At 33.2% G+C, this 24,917-nt stretch overlaps 1 protein-coding gene and 2 pseudogenes across 5 annotated transcripts; all 3 read right to left on the bottom strand.

The window, feature by feature from the left end:
- Positions 1–345: 345 nt before the first annotated feature.
- LOC146950967 (scarecrow-like protein 14 pseudogene) lies at positions 346–2,527 on the bottom strand (annotated as a pseudogene). Its single transcript, XR_015027749.1, has one exon. The product of XR_015027749.1 is annotated as a scarecrow-like protein 14 pseudogene (transcript).
- A 2,753-nt stretch (positions 2,528–5,280) lies between these two features.
- Positions 5,281–7,479, bottom strand: LOC146950966 (scarecrow-like protein 14 pseudogene; annotated as a pseudogene). Its single transcript, XR_015027748.1, has one exon. The product of XR_015027748.1 is annotated as a scarecrow-like protein 14 pseudogene (transcript).
- A 5,753-nt stretch (positions 7,480–13,232) lies between these two features.
- On the bottom strand, positions 13,233–18,655 carry LOC146950965 (telomere repeat-binding protein 2-like). Of its 3 annotated transcripts, none has more exons than XM_085746925.1 (10): positions 18,125–18,655; positions 17,162–17,329; positions 16,132–17,056; positions 15,806–16,021; positions 15,647–15,709; positions 15,473–15,552; positions 15,149–15,393; positions 14,510–14,839; positions 14,202–14,265; positions 13,233–13,727 (listed from the first exon to the last, which is right to left on the bottom strand). In XM_085746925.1, exons 2-10 carry the CDS (start codon positions 17,240–17,242, stop codon positions 13,551–13,553), a joined length of 2,181 nt encoding a protein of 726 aa, XP_085603051.1. In that variant the 5' UTR covers positions 17,243–17,329; positions 18,125–18,655; the 3' UTR covers positions 13,233–13,550. The 3 variants fall into 3 exon arrangements, with proteins under 3 accessions (XP_085603051.1, XP_085603050.1, XP_085603049.1); XM_085746924.1 differs by having other exon boundaries at positions 18,376–18,655; XM_085746923.1 differs by having other exon boundaries at positions 18,537–18,655.
- Positions 18,656–24,917: the final 6,262 nt, after the last annotated feature.

Here is a 24,917-nt window from a genome sequence, read left to right as displayed (position 1 = left end):
CCAACACCAAAGAACAACTAAACAATCCAAGCATTTTTTAATTTAGAAGAAACACAAACATGAGATTAAATCCACCATTTTGCCCATCAAATCATTACCGCTGAGACATTTTGGTACTCAAATTTAAATGAGGCCTATGTTTGAAACCGCGGAAAGCAACAAATGTTAACTTCTCATTTTCACGTCAAAAAGTCTAGTGGACGCGCGACTGTGGTGAAAAGGAGTGGAACAAACACTTTAGACGACTTAATCTCTTAAATTAAAAAAATATCGATGAAAATAATATTTTTCTTGAAATAGCAATATAATTTTAAAGGTTTTAGTTTGTCCTAATCCATCCTGAGATTTTTCAAAGCAATATACAAGTCTTCCATTAATTTTAATAGCTAGTTTCTATATATATAATTATAGTGGAGACTGGAGAGGCTAAATTACAAGTTTCATACAATTACAAGCACTAAAATGTTAATTTACTCCCAACATGTTGTGAAGCTCTATGCTGGAATCCAACAAGAAGAACCAAATAGAACTCTACCCTTCCAACCTTGTAGCATCCAATTTTTATTCACCTCAAACAGAAAATCACTATTATATGCATCATCTCTCAACTTACCCTTCAATTTATCTATAACATGCTTATCCAATTTCAAAGACTTAAACCCATTTCCCATGTGCCTAAAATGCCATTGCCTATATGTCTCTGGCCTCTCAATCCTATCACAGCCTTCACAAGCTATAACATTCATTATATCCTTCCCCCAAAACTCTTCCTCAAACATCAACCTATTAGGATCCTCACGTTCAACATTGTTGTTATCAAGCATATCAAACAATGCTGAGTAATGAAAAACAGCTTCCTTAAACCTTGTCACAAAAAAAGGTGCATCATAACAACCATTAACAATGCTATGAACAAATATATTTGGATTTGCCTTCTTAATCAAATCCAAAACAGCACCCCTCGGATTCTCCGAAACAACTGTCTCATCAGGTAGATTCTCAAGTTTAAAATAACAATTCACAGCAACAAACTCATCTTTCCTTATCTTAAAATCCTCAACTTTGATACTTTCCCAATTTTTTGCAATACCATTGAACTCAAAAGGAACACCGAAACGTTCGCAATAAGTTGCAAGCCTAAGACCTGTTCCATTCACTCTCTCCAACAAATTTGGAAGATCTATCCCTGTGATCCTCAATTTGGGTGGCCCGCCAGATCTTTTCGATAAACGATGTATTAAACCAGGCCACTTGAAACCATAACCAACACCAAAATCTATAATGTGAAGACTTTTTGTTTCTTTTGCTACATTAAAAATCGCATTGTTTGAGAACATAATTGCAAGCTTTTCAAAAGGGCATGCTGATGAATAAACTTGGTAAGCTCTTGCCATATCTGCAGCAGATTTCTTCTTGGAAGATAGAGCTCTATAGATTTGTGAACCAGTTCCTGCTAAACGTGCTTCAAGTGCATTTCCAAAGAAATGTGCCAATCTTTGAGTTCCATCACCTGTTGGAGAAGAATGTTTCTTAATCTGGTTTAATAACTGGTTAGCATTTGAAATATCATTACAAGAAATGGATTGTGCACACAGCATCAATAGTGTCCTCAAATCCACAACTTCCTCATAACTTCTTTGTCTCCTATAACCATAGAATCTGTTTGATAATTCTTCATTCTGCTGAAAGCTTGTGTTTTCAAGTGGCCCTTTTTTTACTTTAGTACCAAGGACTAGTAATTTATCAAATAATTCTGGTAACTCACTGTTATCATCTACATATACTTGTTCTGACTCATTTTGTGACACATTGAGAAAATGCTCTTCTTCAAAGGTTTCTGTCTTAATTACCTCATGAGAAGGGAAAACAGTTGAGTCGAATTGAGAAACAAAGTTTGGAGGAATTGGAAGAGTATTTGGGAGTGGAAAAGGGTTGTAATTGTAGTTGTATGAGTCTATAATTGGATCAAGTTCAAAGGAGCTAGTGCTAACACTGCTGAAACTATAATCACTGATGTCAGGGCTATGCACAAATTTGTAGTTTTGTTGATGCTGGATGGAAGAAGAAGAAGACGACGAAGAAGTGGAGGAAGGAGGAGGAGGAGCAGCAGCAGTAGCAGTAGGAGGAGGAGGAGGAGGAGGAGTGTGAGAAATAACATCATGAAATGATTTCTCAGTAAGTTGAAGAGCAAAGGAATCTTGGAACATAGTGTATTCTTTTTCAAAGTCTTCTTCCATGAGAAATTGGTTAATATAACCAAGAGCATTGGAAGACTCTTCATGTTCATGGTGTTGGAACATATTGTAGTCTTCCTCTATGTCATCATCTTCCATGAGAAATTTGTTTATAAAACCAAGAACAGTTGAAGAGAATTCACTCTCCCTTTGTTCATGGTGTGAATCAATACCTCTTTTGTCCATCTACAACAAATTATAACAACAAAGAAAATTTGTTAATTTTGTTTCTGGTGTGACAATGAATGGATTTGAGGTAAAAGAATATTGTTGATTTGTTTTGTGCGAGGTTGAATATGGTTGGTTTATTTATATTTGTTGCTGAATTCAGAAGATTTGGTTTGTACTAATGTATCAACCGTGTCCAATTCAGATGATTTTTTGTGTAATGATTCAACACTGCAAATGCACAAAGCAAAATAACATGTGTTGCAAATCGTGTGGGGTCGCTGAATAGAAGTGGACTAATCATTGTTGTATCATGTGTGGCAAATATTCATTTTGGTGTACACCCTCCGGTCACTAATATAAGCAAAAATCCACTTTCTAAGTTCATTCAATTAATGATGTATGTAGTCTTTATTGTAGTCTATAATAAAGACTACATACATCAATAATTGAATGAACCTAAAAAGTGGATTTTTGCTTATATTAGTGACCGGAGGGTGTACACTACTGTTGTTGATGATTTTTACACGTGAGAATTAACATTGAATTTAATTAAAGTCTACTTCAATTGACAAATGTTAATATTAATAGGTTGAACATCTTTTTTGTGTTTGAATATGAGACCTTGCATTCAGATCTTTAATTACATGAGTTTCAATGGTATTTATCACTTCATTTAAAGATCTAAAACAAAATTGTTAAAACTAAATGCAGAAGGAGATAATAGTGAATTTGTTTGTATTTTATCGGTATGTAAAAACTTGTTCCACAATAGATATTAGAAGCTGAGGACACCCTCCGGTCACTAATATGTGAAGCTGAGGACATGGGTATAGTTACAAATCTTATTATTTTCATATATTGAAATTAATTGTATGTGTGGCCACGGGTGGTGGTGTTAGTGGGAAAAAAGGTTGGCGATTGTGGTGGGGTTTTGGTGCGGGTGGTCGTAGGTTCTAGATATGCTGGGCACAAGAGACCGGGGGAAATTGAGGGTGAGTTTCGTGGTTGCCAGTGATGGATGATTTCAAGTAGTTGTATTGATAGATGAAGAAGTTGCATGGTGGTTCACCAGAGATTGTTACTATGAAAGATTAAGGAAGATAATGGATTTTTTTTTATTTTTTTTTTATCTTAGGAAGATAGTGGAAATTGTTTGCAGTTTTTTAGATAAAAAAAAAAAAAAAACGAGACAAAAAGAATGTTAAAGTACTCAACTTAGAGACCCGGTTAATATTAAACCTAAAAGTAATTCATTAATAATTTGTTGATCAGTATGGAACTAGCAAAATATCATACTCCTAAAGAGATTTGGGATCATCTGAAACAGTTGTATGATCAATCAAATTTTTCAAAACGGTATCAGCTTGAATGTGATATATGTCTGTTCAAGAATGCTATTCGGCTACAACAATATTGATCTGAGAGAAAAGCAGCGTCTGGTTTGATTTCTGATGGCCCTTCATGATAATTTTGAGGGGGTGTTGTGCATTGTACTCCTCTTTCTAATGTAGAAATCCGACTCAAGACCTGTTCCATTGTGGTAGAAGAAATCCGACTCAACAAGTTAAATTTATTAATTTTTTGATATGTAACAAATAAAAATAAAAAATAAGAATAATTATAATTTATTATAAAAACATGATAGCTTTAATACACAAATTTATTGATTTAGTAAGTTTTACTCTCTTCGTCCTACAATGAGTGAGTCATTTGATAATTTCATGCATATTAAAAAAAGAGTATAAGTGATTTATATATATATAGAGAGAAGATTTTTAGTACCTTTATCATGTATTTGGTTATTCACCATTATCATAAATTCAAAATGGAAGATATTGAATTAGAAGTGATGGAATTAATATTTGTTAGAACAATATTTAAAATTAGTTCAAAAATATTTTTGGTCATCGAATATATTACTGGTTGAGTCGTGGACTAGGTCGTTCTCTTTAAAACATGACACCGCTCAAAAATTGTTTAAGTAGACTATCAACCACGGCGTCCCAAGATAAAACAGCTCGGTTACAATTGTATCAAAGTCTTATTGCATTGTAGGATCCATTCTAGAGCACACCTTCAAAATATGGTGCTAAGACCACTTCAATATAGTATTGATATCACTCTATTATGATAACCACTCTAATATGGTTACTAGAACCACTTCAACATGGTGTTTTCACCATTCTAACTTCACCAAGGGCATGATATATTGAAAGGGACTATATTCTTAAGATCATTCTTATTTTCGAAGGGACAATCTATATCAAAGGGACTATGATGTTAAGAATAATCTTATTTTCGAAGGGACAAAATTTATCGAATGTAATATGTTGTTAAGAATATTTTTAATTCTGAAGGTACATTATTTCTCGAATGAACTATGGTCATAAGAACACTCTTTAAATCCGTGGGACCAAAAAAATGGAGAAGAAAAGAATAGCTCGTCAACACAAGCTAAATGAGGAAGAAGAGAGAAAAGTTCTTTGACAACTCAAGAGAACTCTTGGTGTAAGTAGAAGTGAGGGAGATGGCTATATTTATAGGTGAGGAGTCAAAGATAAGTTACAAATTCAATGGCTAGGATCATTTTACCATTATAAAATCAATGGTTTTATCTCGTCTCATAAATGAGCAATTATTGGGAGAGTTAACTTAGGAATTTTTCAATTACATTGATAGTGCTCCAACAATCTCACTTGAATTTAAAAATGACTCGGATGTTTCTATTTAGATTGCATAAGCAAAGGTGTCTTATGACTTGAACATTTGTGTTCAAAAATTGTGCATTAGCAAAAGTGACTTACGACTTGGAATCTTTGAATAGTGAATAAGATTCAGATTTTACTAGAGTGACTTATGTCTTAAACTCAATCTCTAACATCAAAAACACACAAAACCTTTTCTATTTTGCAAATTTGAAAAACTCAATTGTTTGATTCATACAATTATTTGAAAAAGTGAATTGTTTGATTCATACAATTTTCAAGAACAAAAATGTTGATTTACTCCCAACATATTGTGAAGGTCTATGCTGGAACCCAGCAAGAAGAACCAAATAGAATTCTACCCTTCCAACCTTGTAGCATCCAATTTTCCTTCACCTCAAACAGAAAATCACTGTTATATGCATCATCTCTCAACCTACCCTTCAATTTATCTATAATCTGCTTATCCAATTTCAAAGACTTAAACCCATTTCCCACGTGCCTAGAATGCCAATGCCTATATGTCTCTGGCCTCTCAACCCTATCACAACCTTCACAAGCTATAACATTCATTATATCTTTCCCCCAAAACACTTCCTCAAACATCAACCTATTAGGATCCTCACGTTCACTATTGTTGTTATCAAGCGTATCAAACAATGCTGAATAATGAAAAACAGCTTCCTTAAACCTCGTCACAAAAAAAGGTGCATCATAACCGCCATTAACAATGCTATGAATAAATATATTCGGATTTGTCTTTCTAATCAAATCCAAAACAGCACCCTTCGGATTCTCCGAAACTACTGTCTCATCGAGTAGATTCTCAAACTTAAACAAACAATTCACAGCAACAAACTCATTTTTCCTTATCTTAAAATCCTCAACTTTGATACTTTCCCAATTTTTTGCAATACAATTGAACTCAAAAGGAACATTGAAACGTTTGCAATAACTTGCAAGCCTAAGACCTGCTTCATTCACTCTCTCCATTGAATTTGGAAGATCTATCCCTGTGATCTTCAATTTGGGTGGCCCACCGGATCTTTTCGATAGACGGTGTATAAAAGCAGGCCACTTGAAACCATAACCAACACCAAAATCTATAATGTGAAGACTTTCTGTTTCTTTTGCTACATTGAAAATTGCATTGTTTGAGAACATAATTGCAAGCTTTTCAAAAGGGCATGCTGATGAATAAACTTGGTAAGCTCTTGCCATATCTGCAGCAGATTTTTTCTTGGAAGATAGAGCTCTATAAATAAGTGAACCAGTTCCTGCTAAACGTGCTTCGAGTGCATTTCCAAAGAAATGTGCCAATCTTTGAGTTCCATCACCTGTTGGAGAAGAATGTTCCTTAATCTGATTTAATATTTGGTTAGCATTTGAAATATCATTACAAGAAATGGATTGTGCACATAGCATCAATAGTGTCCTGAAATCCACAACTTCCTCATAACTTCTCTTTCTCCTAAAACCACCGAATCTGTTTGATAATTCTTCATTCTGCTGAAAGCTTGTGTTTTGAAGTGGACCTTTTGCGACTTTAGTACCAAGAAGTAATTTATCAAATAATTCTGATAACTCACTGTTATCATCTACATTCACTTGTTTTGACACATTTAGAAAATGCTCTTCTTCAAAGTTTTCTGTCTTAATTACCTCGTGAGAATGAGCATTATTGAAAGAAGGGAAAAGGGTTGGATTGGATTGAGAAAAAATGTGATTAGGAGGGGATGGAAGAGTAGTTGGGAGTAGAAAAGGGTTGTTATTATAGTTGTATGAGTCTATAATTGGATCAAGTTCATAGGAGCTAGTGCTACCACTGCTGAAACTATAATCACTGAAGCTAGGGCTATGCACATAGTTGTAGTTTTGCTGATGCTGGATGGAAGAAGAAGAAGAATAAGAAGACGAAGAAGAGGAAGAAGAGGGAAGAGTAGCGGCGGCGGCAGCAGCAGTAGCAGCAGTAGGAGGAGGGTGAGAAATAACATCATGGAATGATTTCTCAGTAAGTTGAAGAGCATAGGAATCTTGGAACATAGTGTATTCTTTTTCAAAATCTTCTTCCATGAGAAATTGGTTGATATAACCAAGAGCATTGGATGACTCTTCATGCTCATTGTGTTGGAACATATTGTAGTCTTCTTCTATGTCATCATCTTCCATGAGAAATTTGTTTATAAAACCAAGAACAGTTGAAGAGAATTCACTCTTACTTTGTTCATGGTGTGGACCAACAACTCTTTTGTCCATCGACCATCTACAACAAATTATAACAATGAAAGTTTGTTAATTTTGTTTCTTGAGTGACAAGGAGTGGATTTGAGGAAAAAGAATATTGTTGATTTGTTTTTGTGCGAGGTTGAATATGGTTGGTTTATTTATATTTGTGGCTGAATTCAGAAGATTTGGTTTGTACTAATGTATCAACCGTGTCCAATTCAGAAGATTTTTTGTGTCAATTTGTATGTCAATAAATTTGGCGTGTAGGGCCGCTGAGTAGTAATGGGCTAATCATTGATGTATCATGTGTGGCAAATATTCATTTTGGTGTACACTAGTCATAGTCAAGACCTTAGGTTGGTTGTTTGAAATTTTGAATTTTAATTATTTCTATCATGCGCACTTTGTTAGTAACTTTTTTTTTTTTTGAAGGGACTCTGTTAGTAACTTTAAAATAGTAATTTTGTATAAGAACTCATACATTTTGTATTAAATCTATAACTTTTTAATAAATAATTGTTGTTTTTTACAAAAACTTGCTATTTTTAATTACTTTAACATGTGCAATATTGCATATGTTAGACAACTCAATTAATTAAACTAGGGTCAAATGAAGGGTAATATTGAAGAAAAAAAATGTTATATCAAAATATCATATTTCTTTATATAAGATCAAAATAAGTTTTTTTATAATGTTCAATATGGTTCTATTGTTATGGGTTGTTAATCTTATAGATATGGATTGTTCTTATTTTACTGATATTTAACTAATTTTACATTGCTAATTTAAATGATTTTATAAAAACGGTTGAATAGTTTTAATAAAGGGTAAAATGGAAGAAAAAGTCCAGCAAAAAATGAGTGTATTCCTTTTATATATTGGTATAGATTTATAACAGTATATATAGGAAATATGTAACAGCCCGATTTTTCGCTAGATTTATTTTATTTATTTATTTGCGTGTGTTATATGTACTCTTATGTGATTATTGCCTCTGTGTGTATTTTTGGTTGGGAATCGTAGAATTCGGTATTAGAGGGGTATTTTAGTCATTTTGGACTTAGGGGCATTTTGGTCATTTTGAGAGCAGGGGTAATTTTGTAATTTTGGTTGAGGGTTATTTTTAGTGCTTAGTAAGAGTATTATTTTACCAAGTTACTAGAGGGTATAGTAATTATTTTATTTACCGGTAAGTGACAGTTAGTGTTATATTTTACCGTTAAGTGAGTAGTAACATTTTTGAGGTTAGAATAGAAATGTGTTAAGCCCATTAAGGTTTGTGAGATAAGCCCAATTACGTGAGCCTATATAAACTCTAATTAGTAGTGAGATTGGGGTTTACAAACATTTTTCGTTTCATTTCATTTGAGAGAGAGGTAGAGAGAGAAAGAACAAGAGGAGATAAGGGTTGAAGAGGAAGACTAGAGCTAGAAGAGGGATTCATCATCTAGGAGCTAAATTGGAGCTTGGGTTAGAGATTCTTGGTGCTAGAGGTAAGAAGGTTAGAATTCAACCATAATTCATAATTTTTTTCTTTTTACCCATTTTGTGAAATTGATGAATTGAAACTAATTGTTGTAAATTCGTGCATAATTGTTGTTGTTAGGTTTGAGGACATGATTTATATGATAATTGTATGTTAGTATGTGAATTAACATGTTGAAATGTATATTTGTGGGTACTTTGTGTTCTTGAGCAAATTTCATGAGAAATGAGGTTGTGGTGTTGAATTGTGCATGAATTTGTGTTTATTAGTTGTTGTTGAGGATTGTTGAACTGTTGGGATTGAATTGGTGTAATGGAACTTGTTGTTTATGGATTGTGAAGAGATTTGTGGTTATGTTGGTGTTTTGAACAAATCTCATGATTTTGATGAAATGAGTCATTTTGTTGTTTCTAATGCATGATTCATGTTTGTTTAGATGCATTATAAGTATTAGAACCCATAAACACTTTCTGGAAATTGTTTTGGTGAATTGGGGAATTGAAAATTTGGATTTTGGGGTGAAAAGGGGTAGAACCCGTAACATTTTTGCTGCAGAACCATGAAAGTTCGCTTAAGCTAAAGCTAAGCAAACGCGTAAGCGAACTAACATGTTGGTTCTGACTTGAGTTCGCTCAAGCGAACAGGGGCTTCGCTTCAGCGAACCTGCACAGGTTCAGCCACCTTTGGTTTTTAGTTTCGTACACTTGGGGACCAATCCGGACCTTCTAAAATGTTTCTTTTGACTTAATTAACTTCTGTTTATACCTTGAATCCTACTGGAACATGATTTGAATGGGTTTGGACTTGGATTTGTGAAATTCGTCTATCTTTTAGAAAAACGGTCCAAACGTCGATTTTTCCGAAAACTCGTTTTTCTCCGGAAATTAAAGTGGGATTAAAGTTGTATATTGTTTATATGATTTCTAAAAATGGGAATGATTGGTTTCATCAAGTTTTAACTCGTTTTGCTTTTGAAAATGAGAATTTTTGTGAAAAGTGACAAAAGGAGACGAACTTTGTGATTTTCATGAATTCGTCGTATTTGGCCGATGAAATGCTTATGTAATCTCTACTGCACGCATATGTGACTTGTGAGAATACATGCATAGGCAATTGAGCTTGTTTACTTGGTTTTGGCTTAAATGCCCAATTGTTTTCAATGTTGTGATTTTTGGGAGACGAACTTGGTAGAAATGATTTTCGAGAGCCAATTGCTTATGAACCCTTTATAAATAGATTAATATGATTATGAGATGATGTATGAATGGTTGTTGAGTGATGAATATGATGTTTGTGATCATATGTTGTATTTGTTCCTTTATTTGGATTGTAAGGATTTATGTGGAAATGTGGCAACTATATGTTGATTTATGTGGAGATGATTGATGATGTATATATGTGACAATTATATGTTGATTGAATTGTGGATGTTGTTGGTGATTGTATATATGTCAAGTGGTGGTGAATTGTTGTTGATGCATATATACTAATTGAATGGTGATGAATATGTTTATGTTATGTTGTTTGTTGAACATGTTAAATGTTGATTGTTGGTGGTGAATTCATACATGCTAATTTGATGTTGATATTGTTGGTGAATGCATGTATGCAAAATGATGGTGATGGTGAGGTGATTATTGTTTGTGTGAACATATGCATTGAGTCGAGTCATATGTTCATGCATTCATGACTGATGGTGGTGGATTTTATATCTAATTGAGGTGATTACGATGTTTTTGTTGCATCGAAGGTGACGACCTTGAGGTGATCTGGTGCCGCATGCATCTAGAAGAGTCTAGAACATTGCATGCATTTGAATAATTGATGAGTTGTGTCATAATTAAATATGTGACTTGGTGAATTTGTGCATTGGTGGATTTGATGAATGTTGTGATTGTGTGTATTAGTGTATATGTACATTTGTGAATTTTGTTGATGATTGTGATTAATCGAATTATGCTCTAATTGCATGTCTTATTTGTTTGTGCTTATACACTTGGAGAATCTATTTGATGATAATTAATTTGATAATAATGATGAAGTGAGAGTTGTATATGTATATGCATATGATGTGGTGATTTCCTTGATGATGATGATTACTTGCTTATAACTTTGAAATGTTAAATTGTACCTTTGAATTAAGTATGCTAAGTGGAGAATAAGGTGAGTAATCCTTTCTTTGATGAACTTATGTCGATGATTTGTTTAGAGATTGGATATGCTTGCTATGTCATGTTAATAATGTGATAGCTTGAAATGTAAGTGATGGGGGATGATAATCATGTGATGCTAGTATTCTAGGAGGGATGGTTTTGTATATGTGATATGTATGATTCCTTGAATGCTATGTTTTCATATGGATTATGATGATGTAATGTTAACCCTCAGTGGTTTACCACCTACCTTTCTGTATGGACGGGTAGATGGAGTGCATGATGCTTAGTTTGTTTGCTTGATGATGTTGAGGAGTGGAGTTCCTCTTTTTATGCAAGTGTCTAAATTAGGGCTCTGATCTAGGGTAGTTCTTGCATGTTGTTTTATTTGACTATGTATTTTGGAGTTGAGATGGTACTTGTTAATTGAGATTTAGAGAATACATTTGTATTATGTTGAGATTTGAAGATGTTTAAGAATTATGTGTATGTTCCGCTGCTATGTTATGTAACATGATCTTTATGCATGTATGTTTGAATATGAAGACGTAGCATCTATTTCTAGAATATGTATATATATTTGCACGTTTTACCGCTTATTAGAAATAGGGTGTTACAAAATACATGTTTTTTGGGGTTGAATTTTTCATTGTTTCGGTTATACCCTTAAACAAATTTGTTTTTAAGAATGTTATAATGTTGGTGTCATTGAAAAATATAAGAATTTTTATTATATTTGTTAAACTATCGGTAAAAGCTAAACATAGTTTGTTATTATTTAAGGGAAATGTTAACTTGTGCCCTTAAGGCACAAGTTAATGAATCAAATATAGAAATAGTTTATTGGAATGTGTGCATTGCATTTAATCTTTAATTTTTTAATGAATTGAATGCACAAAATTTTATAAAAAAATTCTTCTTTTGGATTTCTTAACATGTGCCCTAAGGGCACAAGTTAACACTACCTATTATTTAAAAGTCACAAACATTCATACATACAATTTTAATCAAAATCAAAATTTCATAGTACTTCATCAGCCCAAGTTTGATTCCTTAAGTTGTATTTTGTTGAAATTTTTTGAATTTAATTTAATTGCGCTACATTAAATACAATGAGAGAAAAGACGACATGCATTAAGAATCTTATTTAATTGTCTTATTTTTTTTTTGTCAAAAAAAAATTGTCTTATTTTTTAGCTTATGCAAATAAATACACCCTTCGGTCACTAATATAAGCAAAAATTTGATTTTTAGATTCATTCATTAAATGACGTATGTAACCTTTATTATAGACTACATACGTCATTTAATGAATGAATCTAAAAACAAAACTTTTGCTTATATTAGTAACCGGAGGGTGTAAGTTTTTATGTAGTATTTATAAGTTTGTTAAGTTAGTTTATGAAAAAATAGCTTAATAAAATACAGTACAATTTTTATTAGTGAGAACTTATGATTCAACATAAAATTTACTTATTTGTTTTTTTTTTTTGGTACAATACTTACAAGAAATTTAATGTAGCGCATTAAATAATCCCTTAATCATCATTAAAAGATTTTTTGGTACAATACCATAATCCCTTAATATTTTTCCTCTCATGCTAAAAGTTGTGCTTTGCAAACCACTTCCCACCCACACTCTATTAAATGCGTTTTTGAATTTAAATCATCATTTCCCTCCTTCAATGCAATAAATTTGTCCATAATACTCAGTATTTACCCATACATTTACCCATACAAGTACAATTAAAAAGGGTTGACCTCATCATCGAGAAGATTCTGACTGCTAAATTAATTAAAAACAAATCGATGGAAACAAAGGAACACATGGCATACACATTCTTTGCAGTCATCTACGTGATCCAATGTATGATAGAGTTACTAGCTCCATATAAATATATTAGATTATTCTTTTGGGTACATATTTGAATATGCATATAAACTTTATCCTTTTTCAACACATGCAACCACGTGCCCTTCCAATTACATACCAAACATTGGCCATGGAGGGGATAACTTTGTTGTCTTGTCTTCCTTTAGGCCAAAATAATACATTAGGCAAAAAAAAAAAAAATATATATATATATATATATATATATATATATATATATATATATATATAATAGTTCAGGTCAAAAGATCATTTAGAAAATAGGTAACTACATATACAATCATCAAGCACTGAAAAAATTTCTATCAATTATTTGAAGATAACAAAAACACACAATGAAAAATTTAAATTTGACATAAGAGAAATTCAATTAGCAAGCCCTTTATTGGATATAAACCATTTACTTACAAGAAATAGCCTCTCCAAACAGGGAAAGAACCATAGTGTGAGCAAGGATAATGTTACATAAATTCTCCCCTATGCTTCACTTTCTTCCTTGTACTATAATTTTTTACATGATATAGAGAAAGCAACAAACATTGTACCCAAAAAAAAGAAAAAAGTGATGTATATCATCATAGATACAAAAGAAAAAGTTACCAAGGGTCAGAAACCTTAACACCTAACCAAACCAATCTACAAAGTCACATCATATGGTGTATTGCTATCAACACCCCCTCATATTAAAGTAGAAGGCAAGTTTCAGGGTGATGCTTGAGTTGTTGTTGCTTTGTTTGTTGCTGTTGGGACCAATATGCATGAGCAGTGAGGACCCTATCCAAAAGTTCTTGAGGAACAGGCTCGCCTCTTCTTTGTTGAGGAGATATTCTTGCCGTGTGTACCAATGTTTTCCATTTATCCTGCATTATCAAATACCTAATATTATCACATGCCAACCATTTTTTCTATTATAAGGACAAAACCAAATGATACAATGCAATACTAATTGAAAGTGACATTTTTCTTTGCTTATGCATTCCATCAGTATCTTATACTGTATTTTGCTTAAAAAAGTGAAACATTATGTATGTGAAAATTGAACATTTATAAATCAAATTCTAATTTTATGTAAAACTAATCAAACTAGCTAGATAGAATATTAGGCAATCAACAAAAAAGCATAAATGGAGCAATAAATAGCTTGCCTAATACACAACCAATTACTTGACTTGATAGAACAGCTAATTTACATTTGGATAGAAGTTAACAGAAGATGTATAAGAAAGCATGCCACCAAAGTGTGACAGTCACGTTGTATTTAAAGATTCTTTTCAGCAAGAATACAATCCAATAAAAAAAAAAAATCTATACAAAAGGGTAACAAAAGTTTTTACCTTCAAATCCACATATGTCCTATGCTTTGCATCATCAAAAGCGTGAAGTTTAACATCACGCCACCTGATTTTTTTAATGACACATTGGTAAATTAGTAGAGCCATGCACACGGTCGATTAAGGACTCATTGGTATAAAACGAGCTAATGAAAATAAATTAAAAACAACTTATAGACATGTTATAAGTAATTAATTTATAGCAGTTTATCCAAATATTATGCAAATGTTAGTCATGATATAAATCCAAATAAGTTTTAAATAAATTCTTGCAGAGCGTCTAAAATCTAAATACTATTTGTAAGTCTTACCTTCCAGTTCCAAGTCTCTCGACGGCTTCAACCAGTGCTTCCACTTCGGCAACAGAAAAAGGCCTGCGAATTCGGCGGCGTTGTGAGATCTCAGTTCGCTTTGGCTTCTGGTTCACTGGTAACACAGCTAGTCCCTCCGTATCCATTTCAGGAATAGTTACAAGTTCTTTGGAACCTATCAATCTTTTTTCACCTAATGTATTGATAGAAGAAGGTGCTGAATCATGATCACTTTCAACAATGTTGCCTAACCTGGTTACTTGATGCTCAGCGTCAGAGAAACCATGAATCATCGGAGTCGGATGAAGTACAGATGGACTCGAAGTATGCCTGAATATTATTCTCTTGATTTAGATGATGAAGATGATAATAAATAATAATACTACTAATAATAATAATAACAACAACAATAACATTTTAATGACAACATCTCCAAGGGAAATTGAGATATCCACAGAAACACTGATACAGCATATTCTTTTTTTAGTAGGAATCGAACCCAGTACCTTAGGGTTGACAACACACACACACTGCGGTACGCACCAACCACTTACGGCAGAACCCGATGGTACTGACACAGCATATTCTAGTTCAAGTAGTTGGGATCATTAATGCAATCAATTGCAAGTTAGGCATTACCCTAGTAAAGATAGAGGCATGTTGTCTGCAGTAGGAACATGAAGAGAATCTTTAGCACATGTGAGTGGTAAGCTTTGCGAAGAATTAGGCTCCAAGGTGAAGCCCAAAGCATCCAGCTGGTTATCATGAGAAATTCCAGTTTGAAGTAGAGTTTTACTGTCATCTCTAAGTTTCTTTCCATGGAGAATCATACCAACTCGCAATCCACCTTGAAGTAGAGTAGTCACTGCCTCCATAACTGCTTTCTGTGGACCAAAATTTTGTAAGAGCTGCAGCACAATAGAATTTTTCAATTGTATATGGCAGAATATAATTTTATTGTACCTTCAAGGAAGCAACAGTTGCAGTTTCAGGAATCTCAATAAAAAGCTCCGGCACTTTAAATGATTTGATCCTAAGCTTCACTGATTAAAACAAAAACATCATCGTGTAAGAACCTCTTTGAAGATATCAATCAAGTCAGAGTAATAAAAAAAATTGCCCTCAATCTTCGCATACCATGAGAATCTTTAGATCGTAATGCAGAATGACGATATGCTTCCAAGGATGACTTTCCAGGATCTGCAACAAAGATTTGGAATTTACTCAGCAAAATACTCTTGAGATCATTAAGTACAGTGCCTTGAATAGGAACATTTCATTAATTAAGAGTAAAACCTTTGCGCATCCGAGATGATGAACAAGAAACACCTTGATTCGAGTCATTGTTGGGCAAATAGTAAGTGCAGCCACTTCTGATATTTCCATTAGAATTTGAAGTGGAGTTGCAGTCAAAAATCTTCCTCTTTTTGAAAGGAATATTCATTTGAGATATTTGGCGTTTATGATAATTTTTCTGACTGTTGTAAACTCTGTTGAAATTTCTATCCACAACTAACATGTTTCAAATAGAAAAACAGATAAGCGAACAAGCAAAAAGAAGTACGGTAAGTGACAAAACAAGAAAGCAGGTAATTTCATATGATAGTTAAGCACAAACTCACCATTGTTAGAAAGTGTATCGTGCTTTGATTCTCGAGCGACTTTCCGATATTTAGAAGCCAATCTTTTCCTTATTCTTTGATCACCTATACAATTCTTTGATCTAAAGGACTTTGTTTTCAAACTAGGGTGAGCACACCCTGAAAAGTTTTCGTCATCATCTCTACTAACTACAGTTACATTTTTGCAACCTTTGAACAACGAGCTACTAGGCACACTATCGTTATACCCCGACAACTTGGCATTGCCACCTAAACCTATTGGCGCTTGAGGTTTTTCATCCATTAGTTCCTCAACACAGCATGCTCCAGTCGCAGTACCAATTGGTACCTTTTCAGATTTTTGTAGCTCATCCTTTACTTTACTTACATCAACATCTAAGTTGCAATCACTACAATCTGGAGATCCAGAGGATCCTAATTCAACTTTACTAGTAATATTTTTCATTTCACTGTGGCTTTTTCTATCCACCAAAACGTCAGCAACCAACCTCTCTGAGCAAATAGAACTTGTTGCTATAGAAGCCATGCATGAGTGACCATCAATTTCAAGATGCGAATTTTCCTTCGAATAGTGATTTTGACCGTACACCTGCGAAGAAAAAGCAGAGAAACATTTCCTGTCACTACTTACGTCATCAGAAAGCTCGGCTTTCAACGACTTATTTGCATCCGGGCAACCTTCCTTAACAAATCTGTGTTGAAGCCTTCTGTCACAACTAGCTTCATTAGGAAGCTCGGCTTTGAATGGTTTGTTTGCATCTAGGCCCTCTTTAACGAATCCATGTTGATCTTTTTTCGATGATCCGTCACCAGGTGTGATTGGATTCTGTTTCTCTTGCAATAAAGTGCCGGCGGCTACGGTGGCCAATAAGTCAATCGCACACATTTGATTGTGTTCCACACTTCTTTGAAATGTATCCCTCTTCTACGAAAAATCATTAAAAAAAGTAGTTACATGGATTGTTTTGTTAATCATGAAAATAAATAGATAATAGTAATCGGCACCATAAGCGAAGCAGAATTCATTTACCCTAGGTGATCGTGTGGCACGCGGCTTTGTTGGCACCTGATAGCCAACAAATCCATAATCTATCCTCTTCTGCGCCACCATATCTCAGAAACCATGCCAAAATAAGAAATGATCAAATAAACTTCAACGCCACGTGTTGCTTGACCCTGCCAGTCTCAATTTGGAAGCCTGACATTAAACACACAAATGCGATGTTTCAAAATTCAAACACATTATGGTAAGCTGATATGAATAAAGAAAGTGAATGACAGATCATATTGTCTGTTCACACAACACATTCCATTAATCCATTGTTTCCCTCCCAGCCATGCTTGAGGGCGAGGAAATATCTTACATGGGGAGGACATCCCAAAAATTGCGAGAAAATCAGAGAAACAAGATTAATAATGCCTAAATTCAACAACAATTACTGTGAAGGCATAGATCATCATAATTTTAAAAAAGAAAATGGAAAATCCATTGATAATATCTGTAATCATTTCGTCAAATGGGATAATGTGCATGTAATACTAAAAAAATAAACCCTAGGAGTAATAATTGGTATACAATGAGAACAGATTCAAATGAAGACGCAATGGTTCATCTATCAGTAACATGCAACAATCTTCAAAAAAACTTCAAAAACTAAATTAAAAAAGAGAATAAAAAATTATGAGACAAAACTTGAAGAAGAACACGAGAAAGGGATTCCAAAACAAGACCAGATTACAGAATCCAGAAACATTCACGAGAAAGAGGACTAAACAAGACAAAGGTCACAAAACCGATCTTAAACCTCAGAGAAAAACGGATCTCACAAAAAGTAACCAATTCACCAAACAACAACACAAAACAAAACCCTATCACAAGCAACATGGAAATCAAAGATCAAATCAACACAAACTCAAACTAAACAAAAAACAAGAGATCAACAAAACCAAAAGAGTGCATAAACAGAGATGAAGAAGAAACAAAACAACTCACGAATTGTGTAAACAGTGTTCCGAAAACTGAAAACTCACGTGTCCCAACCACACAAACAAACACTTCCAAAACAAAACCAAACACGTCAAAATTTCAACTTTGTTCTAGAAACAACGTTATCTTAATCTCAAACCCCAAAGATAAACCCAACAACAGTTTTTTTTTTCTCTTTCAAAAAAACAAACAAACAAAAAGTTAGCATATTTTAAGGAAACAAAACAAACCCATCAAAGATTCAACAAAAAAATCACCTTTTCCCACAGAATTTTCTTCAAAGATCAAATCTTTAACATCAAATGAATCGAAATTACGGCAAATTCATGCAAAATGTGAGATCGGAGTATATTCGGATTCCATCACAAATAAAAAAAAAGTTTCACTCATTGAAAAAAAAAAACATGATTTCAAGTACCCATTAACAAGATAATTGGATTGACGTTGTTGGGTATGGTTGTTGTTGAATCTGAAATGAATCTAAAGAAACGTGTTAGTTCTGTTATGAGAGCCAAAAAGCAAAACCCTTGTGAAAACAAAAAACCACCTTAAACCCCAAGAGTTTATAACATTGACCGTGAGTTACCGGTTCTATCGGTTGTTGTAGCGAACATTACCGGATATAGCAGGTTACTGGTGCAGACAGCGTTAGACCGGTTCCACGCAATCAGTTGGTTAATGTGATGATGACACGTGGATGGGTTTTGGATCTTGTGGCTGATTCTGGTCCGCTTGATCGTGAATGACGCTTAGTCACTCACTCACTCAAATTTTTATTTTTTGACAATTTTGACCTTCAGTTGAATCTGGTTGATTATTTGTACTTTCTTTTTTTAGTTTCAAATTTGATTTGTACTTGTGGAAATTTTTGTCACACTTCATTGCACTTGCATCACGCACGTAGTAAAACTAAAAACTAAAAACTAGTAATATTTTCTTTTTTATTCGGAATAATTTTTTTTTTTTAAGAAATCAAAATGGGATATATTAAACGACTGACTGTCTTTCTAGCACAAGGTGTGCCAAGAAAGACAACAAATATTTACAGCAAAGTATCAACAAAAATGAACAATGATTAGCCTATACCCAAACACAAGAGGGGGTTTTGGCACCAATCATGAAACTTATAATTAAAACTAGCACATTTTGCTTTATGCCAATAAAAAGAGAGTAGCCTAATGTTCTCCAAAAGCTGAGGAAAGGAGATTTGTTTTGTTCTGAAGAGTTTGTCATTCCTTTCCTTCCAAATAACCCATGAAGTTGCAAACCAAATTAAGTGCATAAAAGAACACCGCACCTTTGAATAACCTGCTGAAGAACCAAATTGTATGAAGTGATCCACCAAAGTTAAGGGATCCGCAGTATAAACACCTAGCCATTGACGAACCAGGTACCAGACCATACCAAAATGATTACAAAGCAAAAAAAGATGATCGGAGGTTTCACTAGAACCACAGCCACTGACACATGATTGTGCCTCAAAATGGATTATTCCCCGCCGAAATAAATTCACCTTCGTAGGCAACCTGTTCCTAAAGAGCCTCCACGCAAAGATCGAAACTTTCAAAGGGTTATCTTTCCTCCAAAGCAAATCCGCAGATACCAAAGGGACATTATGGTTGACTGGCGTTCCTCTAGAAACAATAAATTTTTTTTTGGTCAAAAGATTATTGTAATATTTATACTGGGAATTCATTCATTCAAAGTTATACAATCTTTAATCATTATTGTAAAAGAAAAATATATTTTTTAATTCATTAAATAATTAATGTATCTGGTCTATAATATTAATCAGATGCATCAGTTATTCAACGAATTTAAATAGTTGTTTTTGTCTTATAATAATGGCATGAGTGTGTAATTTCTTGAAGTAATGGTTGTTTTTGTCTCTAAATATATAATAAGTGGTCAAGATAATCTCTTAGTATTGAAATTTTAAAATAGTTTTTGATTGTTTACTTCTTTATTCAAAATATTATCTGATATTAAAATAGTAGTAAGTAAGTACGTATAAAAACTAATATGATAATAAGTAAGTATATTGAGAGACTAATATGATTAAAGAACCTAAATTAATCAACCCAAATTAGCACCGAAGAGAATCAAACATGAGATCTTGAGGAATAACACACTTCCAGGTCCCAAGTTAATACCACTAAGCTAACCCAAGTGAGTTCTAATATGACAATACTAACAACGCATTTTAATGTATTTGACTAACATAATGCATAATCAATGATTGTTTTGATTTTTTTTATATATTGGGAGATTATCGTGGTTACTCGTTACAGTTCAAAGACCAAAATAATTATTTATCATTATCCATTTTTTATTTGAGAGTTCGTGAGAAGGTATATATAGTTGGTTTAGCAAGTTTACAATAATTTAAGAAATACAATTGATTTTGAATGGGAAAGGGAAATTATGTATGTTTTTGCAAAAATATCTTCCATTGTCCTGTGAGCTTAGTTAAGCTGGTAAGGACAATGCATAATATACGCAAGGTCCGGGATTCGAACCTCGGACACCACCAAAAAAAAATATCTTCCATTAAGGAAACAAAAAGGAAAATTAAAATAATTAAAAAATAATTGAGTTCTTGTAAGGCTATCTTCAAATATTAAAGTGTGCTACAACAACAATCAAGCATTATCTCACCAAGTGGGATCGGCTAAATAGATCAAATTAAATTATAGTGTTCTGTCATAAACCATATTTGAATCCAACTTATGTACTTCTAAATCCTTTCTAATGGTTTCTCTTGTAGTTTTCATAGGTCTTCCTCTGTCTCTTTTGACTTGACTACCCTTCATCTGATCTTCTCTTCTTACAACGACATTTACGGGTCTTCTCTATACATGCCCAAACCATCTAAGGCTATTTTCTACCAACTTTTCTACTATAGGTGATACCATCGCTCTCTCCCTAATAGCGTCATTCTTAATCCTACCCCGTCTAATCTTACCGCTAATCCAGTGCAACATCTTGATCTCCGCAACATCCTCATCTTCATTAAAGCGTGTTATTCCTTAAAAAAATATCAGAATGTATTAATTAACTTTTTGCAAAAATATCCCTAACTAAAAGAAGAGGATCAACGATCTATCATTTATCTATCTTTTTTTTTTTTTACAACTCATTTATCTATCTTAATAATTGAAGATAATATTGGAAAGAGAATGTATATTATTAACGTGTTTAATGCAAAAATGGCTAGATTCTTGTGTTTTGATTAAAAGTTATTTTTAAAAGAAAAATCTTTGTATCATCTCATTAATAATAAGTTGTTCAATACAATGATATACATTAAAATAAATGACGGAACTAGCTGATAGTGTGGCAACCCCCACAAGGTTATGAAGTATCTCATTTGATTGTCGCCTGTTGAACTCAACCCGAGAGTTTGTGAAGTGGGAAGTGAGAAAAGTCTCATACAATTTCAAATTACCAGACCAAATTTTGTAATGCCAACTCAACGATGATGGAAGGCATATGTGGTAAGCTTTGAATCTAAAGTGAAGTCCGCATTGTCAAAGCGCATGTCACTTAACCATTGTAAAACATGGAACAACCTTAAAGCTTCTCCCACAATCTTCTTTGTCATGAATACAAATTCATGTTCCTGTTCTGTTTAATTGATCAGAAAAAGCGGCATCGACATTACATTTGACACGACCATGTTGTGGTCGTTGCCACCACACTGGAGACAAACCTAACGTGCGAGAAATACTCGTTGTCACGCGTAGGTGGAACATTAGCTAAACTCCAATCCTCTATCAAGTGGAAAGCACTATCAATAACTTAGCACATGTTTCTTAGACTTCTTGCCATAACTTAAGGTTCATAGGGTGGAAAATAATAAGTTTAATGACTTATCACATGTTTAAACCAATGCGAACTAATTTTATATGAACATTCAATAAAAATAAAGTATGTGATAGTTATTATTTTTAAAAGATGGTTATAATATAGGTTTATATTTTTTTTAAGAAAAATAAAAAAACATGGATTCTCGTTAAGTGACCGAGTAAAACTATTTTATATTATCGGTTATAGTCATTAAACTTAAAAAAAAATGTTATAGCGTCGCGTCATGAATGTATATAATTAAGTGACACAAATACAAGTATTAATTAGATAACTATAAAGGAGATATTCCTTAATAACTCTTTCACCTCGGTAATCTCACGTGAGGAGATGTAAAGATGGTTTGATTACTGAGGTGGAAGAATTATTAAGGAATAAAGATTGGAGAAGATTGAGGGTTTGATATTTCCATCTCCATCATTTTCATGATAGATGTGACTTGAGACTTTGGTGGTAAATAGTTGGCAAAAATTACAAAATTAAAAAGAAAAATCAAACATTAAAAAATATATTTCTTACTTATTTTCTTTAATTAATTCCTTCGATAGGACAAATGTATACCTTTTTTTTCGACAAATGTATACTTAATACCTGCATACATATTACTAACATTAACATACTAATATGTACTTCCTTCAAAAAAAAACATACTAATATGTACTCTAAAAAAAATATCCCCTCCGTCCCAAATTATAAGGAAAAAAAATCATTTTCTTTGTCCTAAATTATAAGCAAAAAAGACCAACTTTTATCATATTTAATTGTGTTTTTTCAAAAAATTATCTTTTCTAAAGAAAAATTAAATGCAAAGTGCATTCAATTTACTCTCTTTTTCATTTTCTTTATAATCAACTACCAATGAAAATTGTTTTTACATCTTTCTATAAAATTTATTTCAAAGATAACACAAAAAACTACTCCATGTTACAAACTACTATTTTTTAGTTTTCTTAATAAGTGTGATTTTTTTTTTTTTTTGCTTATAATATGGAACGGAGGGAGTACATTAGTATAACATACTTAATAAGTGTTATTACAAAAACATATTATTATATGAAAGCTTAATTAATTTATAATGGAATGCATGAATTATAAAGTTGAGGGAGATTGAAGTTGACGTAACTTCAATAGAATTACTTGACGTAAAAGCCATATTCAGATCTCAGGCTCACCCAACAGGAGGAAAAGTAGAAAGAAGATGAGAAAGAGACTCTACGATGAGGAGGATTCCTTCTTAGATGACCTAGTTTACCAATCCTGCAAATTAGATATGGGAATTTGAAATTGAAAAGTTGATAGTAAAATCAAATTAATAAATTAATTATTTATGCACTTAGAACTTTAAAAAACAATCGGGGAAGGGGAATGTCTTTTATTAACTAAACTAAACGACAACAGTGTCTTCGTGAGCATAGTTCAATTGACAGAGTCAATTAACTAAACTAAATGGCAACAATGTCTTCGTGAGCATAGTTCAATTGACAGAGTCAATTAACTAAACTAAATGGCAACAGTGTCTTCTGTCAATTAACTAAACTAAATGGCAGCAGTGTCTTCGTGAGCATAGTTCAATTGACAGAGTCAATTAACTAAACTAAATGGTAACAATGTCTTCGTGAGCATAGTTCAATTGACAGAGTCATCATGATACGGATGGTTTGAACCTTGAATTTTTCATTTATTCATCTTGTGAGGTGAATTTTTAGTTACTAGACTATTTGATTGTCAATAATGATCGTTTTACAATTTTCTTTGAGAAAAAATAGACCATACATCTTGTGAGTGTGTGACTAACACCATTGAACTAACACTTCAAATTTTATGCTCTTAGACTTATAACTTGATCGGAGCCGACCTTAAACATAGGCTCGAGAAAATGCTCTTCTCCCAACAAGTTTTGCTCACTTCCAACCAAAGTTCCGAAAATACCCATGCGTGAGTTAACTCACGCATGTGTTATACCCAACGTGAGTTAACATAAGCGGGTGTTTTTCATGTTTAACACATGCGTGAGTTAACTCAAGCGGGTGTTATACCCAGGGTGAGTTAACTCACGCAGGGGTATTTTGCAAAGTTTGGTTGGGAGTGAGCATTTTTTGTTGGGAGAAGAGCACTTTTCTAAGCTCGAGAGGTGACTGCCTAGGGCCCAAGTTTGTAGGGGCCCAGGTTTTTAATATGAGTAATGATATTTTGACATCCATTTGATGACAACTTTGTTGACAACCTTGTTTTTCTCACTTCTTATTGGTCAAAAATTATGGAGAGGGAAAAAGGAAGAGAGGGGATAACAACATCATGTGAGTATGAGAGAGAAAATTGTCCAAAAGTTGTCAAAATATCATTTCTCTTTTAATAGGGGTGTGTATAGCAAAGGGTTTATATAGAATAACGCAAGGGGGACACAAATATGAACATAGTTTTCTGCCCTAGTGGTACTTTTGCTATATACCCCCTAGACAGTGTTTTCAACCCTAAATTTCACTATCAAGTTAGCCATACAAAAACTTGAAAATTTAAATCATGAATATGAGAAAATTGATGATAATCCAGTGTTTCGTTAGTGATGATTATGAAAATGCCAAATACCACTTTTGATCCTTTTAGTTTTAAAGAATTCTCAAGTTAGTCCTTTAAGTTTCGAAAGTTTCAATTAGGTCCTTTTAGTTCCTAAGTTAGTCCTTTAAGTTTCAAATAGGTTCTTTTAGTTGATAAACTATTTCACTGTTACCCCTGCTGTCAGTCTCCGTTTAACTAATGTTGATATAGTCGTTAAGTTGTTGACTTAGATCAAAATGTTGTCTTTTGATTCAAGTCAACAACTTAACGACCACATCAACATTAGATAATTATTAACTGACAGCAGGGGTAATGGTGAAATAGTTTATCAACTAAAAGGACCTATTTGAAAATTCTGAAACTTAAAGGACTAACT

This window comes from Medicago sativa, chromosome 2 (genome assembly GCF_051527215.1).
Source record: "Medicago sativa cultivar Bolivia chromosome 2, Bolivia_mono, whole genome shotgun sequence".
NCBI classification, from domain to species: Eukaryota; Viridiplantae; Streptophyta; class Magnoliopsida; order Fabales; family Fabaceae; genus Medicago; species Medicago sativa.
This window is presented reverse-complemented; position numbering and strand designations above follow the sequence as displayed.

Excerpts from the sequence above, each read along its gene's own strand:
- LOC146950965 (XM_085746925.1), bottom strand. The coding sequence starts at position 17,242 with ATGGTGGCGCAGAAGAGGATAGATTATGGATTTGTTGGCTATCAGGTG. Across the intron at positions 17,057-17,161 it reads GTGCCACACGATCACCTAGG|AAGAGGGATACATTTCAAAG; the intron begins GTAAATGAATTC and ends GATTTTTCGTAG. Across the intron at positions 14,266-14,509 it reads GAGAGACTTGGAACTGGAAG|GTGGCGTGATGTTAAACTTC; the intron begins GTAAGACTTACA and ends TAAAAAAATCAG.